At 33.5% G+C, this 5,533-nt stretch overlaps 1 protein-coding gene across 1 annotated transcript; it reads right to left on the reverse strand.

Moving 5' to 3' along the window:
* Positions 1-341: 341 nt before the first annotated feature.
* LOC132168947 (protein VACUOLELESS GAMETOPHYTES-like) lies at positions 342-1,254 on the reverse strand. The gene has a single exon (XM_059580045.1). The coding sequence runs from the start codon at positions 1,062-1,064 to the stop codon at positions 342-344; it is 723 nt and encodes a 240-aa protein (XP_059436028.1). The 5' UTR covers positions 1,065-1,254.
* Positions 1,255-5,533: the final 4,279 nt, after the last annotated feature.

The raw sequence follows: 5,533 nt of genomic DNA on the forward strand, positions 1-5,533 counted from the left end.
GCTCAAGTGATACATAACAATTTTATAGAATAATTCTATTAAAAAAGTATGTACTTCTTACCTACTCAAAAACACATGACAATTTTATAGACTAATTAACAAAAAAAAAACATAATTTTGTTCTCTTCAAATTATCACAACAACATACACAGCCACAAGGAGCAAGCGGACAAACACAACCTAAATACATAAAGAACATGATCATTGAAATGTCACACATGCTTGTCTTTTAGAACATAATGAACAATCGGGATTTGATTTACATCATGATGATGTGAAACCTTAAACTTGCTCAGTAATTAACGATCTCAGGGCGGTCACAAGGAGGTTGTAGATGCCAATCATTTATAATACGGAGATTTTCCAAGAATGCAATTGGGATGAGCAGGGAAACTCATATCTGCACAGTAATAAAACCAGTGCTTTGGATTTCGTTTTTTTTCACAAATGTCACAATAATATTCATCGTCCTCATAATCTTCTTCAGCCTTATAACACAATTTGAAGGGTTGTTCAAAGCGTCGGTACCTCATGGTATGTGGCAGTGTAGCGCATTTGACATCCAAAGTGAATTCGCAATCAGCACACTTGAATACTCTTCCACTATTATAACAACAACTACAATTCTCACTACCGGGTGCTCTTGATAGAATCAGTGGGTGCTCGTGACCGTCATGTGTAAGGATGTCTGAGATCAAACTACATTGGACATCTGCATCAAACGTGCAATCCTTACAATGGTAGGTGAAGCCATTACATAGCCTATCACAAACATTACAACTGAACCCGCTAGAAGCGTAAGGTGCCTTTGTGAAGAGGGTGAGGAGGTGGGGGTGAAGGACTGGGTGTAGCTTTTTTATGGGTAATTCAACACAAGATTTATGAAGAAAAAATCTGCATTGAGCACAACTGTAAAATTGTGGGGATGGGGATGTAGATATAGGAAGCATACACCCATCACATTGTTCATTGTTCAGAAGCTCCTCTGTAAGCTTTAAGTCATGTTGATGACTAAAATGATTGATTTCTTCGGGTATTTCAATTTTATCCTCTCCTATCTTCATCTTCTTCACAGCATAAGGTAATGAGTCAATGGATTCATCCAGTTCTGAATCTTCGTTTTTAAGGATACCTGTCGACTCAAGAGGCTTCTTTATTTCCTCGGTTTCTCCCTCGCGTGTAGCACAAACAAGGTGGGCAACAAAATTGCATTTTGAGCAATAATAAGCTCTGTCAGTGTCCACCTATTTAACGCAGAGACGACAAATTTGACGGTGGGATTGATTTAGCTGAGAAGAGTGGGTGAGGTCGAGAGTGTGGTGGTGACTTGTATGTTTGAGAGTCAACGGTAAGGCAGCACATTTTCGGTGGACCATGAATGAGCATGTGAGACTGGTACATACGTAAGAGTACATGTCTTCATCTTCTTTCCCACATGCATCGCAAGTGAAGGAGACTGATTTCCGCAGGAGCTTCAATGGGTGGTCGTGAAATTCAGGTTTTAGGGTGAAGGGTATAGAAGCGCATTTAAGATGAAGGTTAAAATTACAGCGAGGACAATTGTAAGCGAAGCCCTCGACTAATGCATTGCAGAAATAACACCACTTCTTGTTCTCAATTGGGATAACGCGGAGAAAAAGAGGATGTTTCGGGTGCAATGGGTGCGGCAACTTGCGGGGTTGTTCGCCACATGATTTGTGGAGGAAGAACTGGCACATTTGGCAACTGTAACTAAAACCCAATATTTCTTCCCTGCACCCCTCACAATCTCTTCTATAAGAAGATGTCGTGTAATAAGTCGAGGCCAAAGGATGGTGGTGGAAGAAATGCTGAAGTTCCATCTGTCTTTCTCTCTCCGTGTAATTTTCCTACGAGACAACTTTTTAATTAGCAATATCACAGGACATTTTTTATGGGTGTGACAGAGCATCCTTAATTTGTTATAAAGTGAAATTTTTAGATGATGCACTCCTAAACTTGACACCGTATGGGTGTATTAATTGTTGTACGTTCCTAGTCCTTTGTCTCTCTCTTGAGACTTCAACTATGCCCTACACCAAAACGGGACTAATTATCTTCAAACTAAAAATGGCCCAACTACTAAACAAAAAAGAAAATAAATAAAAAAGGACCCAATTAAGCAATCTCCCAGTTTAGTGAACGATCCAATGAGGAAAAGAAGCTTACAAATGCATCGCAATTTAAGTTAAAAAGAACAGCTAAAACACATGTTTATGAACTGGACCTTTTCAGCATGCAAAGCTTCTTACATGCATTTCGCAGAAAGAAAAGGCAAGGAAAAGAAAAAAGAACAAAGAAATCACACTTAAATCACATAACCAGTCATCAATGCTCACACCAGTGTTTTTTACGCTCTTGAAAGCAAAAGCAAGCAATATTTTATTTGATTGTTATGTAAAAAAAAAAAAAAAAAAGGATCGATGGCAAGTATTCTCGTGGCTGATATGTTCAAACTCCATCTCTCTCTCTCTCTTTTAGGCACACCGCAATGGCAGCAAAGGCAGAGAGACTTAATCTTCCGATCACTTTTATCATATTGAATTAAAGCAAATTTGGAGAAGCTGAACTTTAAGAATCTAAAGATTAGGAAAGAAAGAAAGTCATGAAGGGGAGTTTAAAGTTTTTACCTCACTTTCAACTGCTTTGGTCGCCGAAGCTTTCCCAAATTCTGAAGGGCTCGTCGGAGTACGTGGGTGGCAGGAGATGGTGGCTACTCGATTTGGTGTAGTAATGGGAGCTAGGGAAGTGACCGGTCTCAAGGGTAGTGAAGATCGGTGCAACGCTATATAAGAAGAAGAAGAAGGATTGATAGCAAAAGTTTCTATATATCCTCGTCCAATAATGCAAGTATGAGCTTTCTATTTTGACTTTTCTAAATCGCATGTCTATTTTGACTTTTCTAAATCGCATGCCTGGAGTTCACCATAATTGGCCACATTCAAGTAATTTTTTCAAAAAATGTAAAATTAGTCAACGTGGTTTAGCTGATTTGTAATTAACTTTTTATAGTATAAAAATAAATTCAAAGGTCATTGAGGTATATCAGAAAAAAATTTTAGTCTCTACAGTTAAATTCTATTCACTGACTTAACAGTTCTAATAGCGTGAAACGTTAGAGCCAATAAAATTGTGATACTTGTCCCATTTAAGTCAATGTAACACAAATGAAATCTCTTAAATTAGTGGACGAAATTTGATTATACGGACTAAATTATTTTTGTGACATACCTAAGGGACCTTTGAGTTCATTTTGATACCATAGGAAACTAATTGTAAATCATATAAACCACAATGACTAAGTTTACATTTTTTCCATAATTAAAAGTACAATTTTTTTTATTTTAATTACCACCTTTTTTAAAGCACCCTATCCCTTATTAGCTTTACTATTTTAACTATAAACTTTCATTTAAATATTTGTTTTCAAAAACTTTTTTTTTTTTTTTCAACTTTTTTCAAAGAATAGGAAATGAAAGAGATAATTTATATTATTTCTTATTCATTTCGTGAGTGAATAGTATTCACTTAAAGATAATGAGTACTATTCACTCATTAAACCAAAATTATTTTTTTTGTGAGATTGTTGAAAGTGTTTTTTTTTGTAATTTTTAGTGATTTGGCTCACCAAATTAACAAAAAAACTAGTTTAGTGAGGCTTAAAAAAAATGCTTTTAGCGAGACTTTTTATACTTCCCAGCGGCAAATTTCTAGGATACCATAAAATGGCTCTATATTATTTATCCAAAATTCAATTTTTAATATTCTTATTTTTTATCGAGAGGCTGTGATGGGAGGATATCATAGGAAATTTACTGCTACTATTACCCAAAGCTAAAAGAAAAGAAAAGAAAAGAAAAGTCATTAAAAGTAGGGGTGAGAAGGCGGGCCCATTAACCACTAATTGTATTAATCGTTAACTACTTTTGAAAGCGGTTAGAAAAAATTACTAAACGCTTATATATATATATATATGAAACGAAATCGTTTTTTTGTTTTCAATTTTAAATATACTAATGTGAATGACATGGTATAGTCCACATGCTTAGTTTTATGCGTTAGATATCACTATAATTGTTAATATTATAATTTATTATTATTATTATTATTCAATTTTAAGTTTTTTCTAAAAGTTTAGTATTTTTTGTTTTTATTTTATTAAGAGTAATTTCGTCATTGAAAAATATTGATAATATTTTGATAGTTTAAAGAATATTCTTAATTAAGTGATAGTTTGAGAGGTTTTTTTTTTTTTTTTTTTTACATTGAAAAAGGGACTCAACATCATACTGACGCGATTTGGTTTAACTAAAAAAGACTAATTAATTAATCATATAACTTAACCAAATACCATGTATGAGTCATGATTTTTATGATGAATCATATTATATATATTTGTTCGGCAGGCCGGCTCGATCGAGAGGTAGAACACTAACTGCCAAAACAATTTAACAAAGAGCAACGTTAATAAACAAATGAACCCAAGCATCGGATATCGTGTGCAAGATGGCAAATGGATGAATATTTTGAATATAAAAAAAAAAAATGGAGGTCGGCATGTGGTGTGACACGAGATATGCTTCTCTTCACCGCCATCTCTCTTAAATTTTATTTTATTTTATTTTGAAAAGGTCAAGATGCACTCACATGATATGGTGAATAGATGGTCCTGGGAATGAAGCGAAGCATATCTCGGTATGACAGTATGGCGGATGAGAGCCAACGATACTCTTCATACAAAAGAGCAAATGGGGCACATGCACTGGTCCCAAAAATACATAATTAAAAATAAAAGCATGCATCCCGCGTCGATATGATCGCCCACAGTCAGACGGACTCAAATTTCTGGGAAGACACAATTAATCACAGATTTTTAAACACGGGAATCTGGACCTTGATTCCCGTTTTTAAAAATCTGTGATTTAAATGCATTAAAAAAATATAGAAAAAAAAAGGTTGCGTTGGCATACAGTGCACATGCAGCTGATGCTTTAACAGATATTCTATATACTATTCTCTTTCTTATGTTTAGAAAAAGTTTTAAAAAAATTACAAAAATTTACTTATATTATTTAACCAACTTTCAAGATTGTTACAATGTTTCTCAATGTGTAGAGAATCATTTTTAATTTTTTATACACTATTTTAATATAAACACTTATATTTCCTCTCTCTTTTTTTTTTTTTTTTTTTGGTCTTTAATTAAAGATTGTGTTGAGATTTTGTGAAAAAAGTGATGGTAGATATGAAACTTGTATTTTGTAAAGAAATAATATTTTAATGGTATAGGAAAAGGTAAGAGAAGCTACGATTAAATATATTTTCATAAGGAATCAAAAAATAGTTTTATTTCTTAAACCGGCGAAAATCAAATGGAAAATGTTGCTAAACGTAGATTTTATTAAAAGGAAAGGAATAGAGATTTTATTAACAATGCATGTGATCTATATATATATATATATATATATATATATATAATCAACAGGAAAAAAAAAAAAAAAAAAAAAAAAAAAAA

Source organism: Corylus avellana, chromosome ca2, assembly GCF_901000735.1.
Source record: "Corylus avellana chromosome ca2, CavTom2PMs-1.0".
In the NCBI taxonomy this organism is placed as follows: Eukaryota; Viridiplantae; Streptophyta; class Magnoliopsida; order Fagales; family Betulaceae; genus Corylus; species Corylus avellana.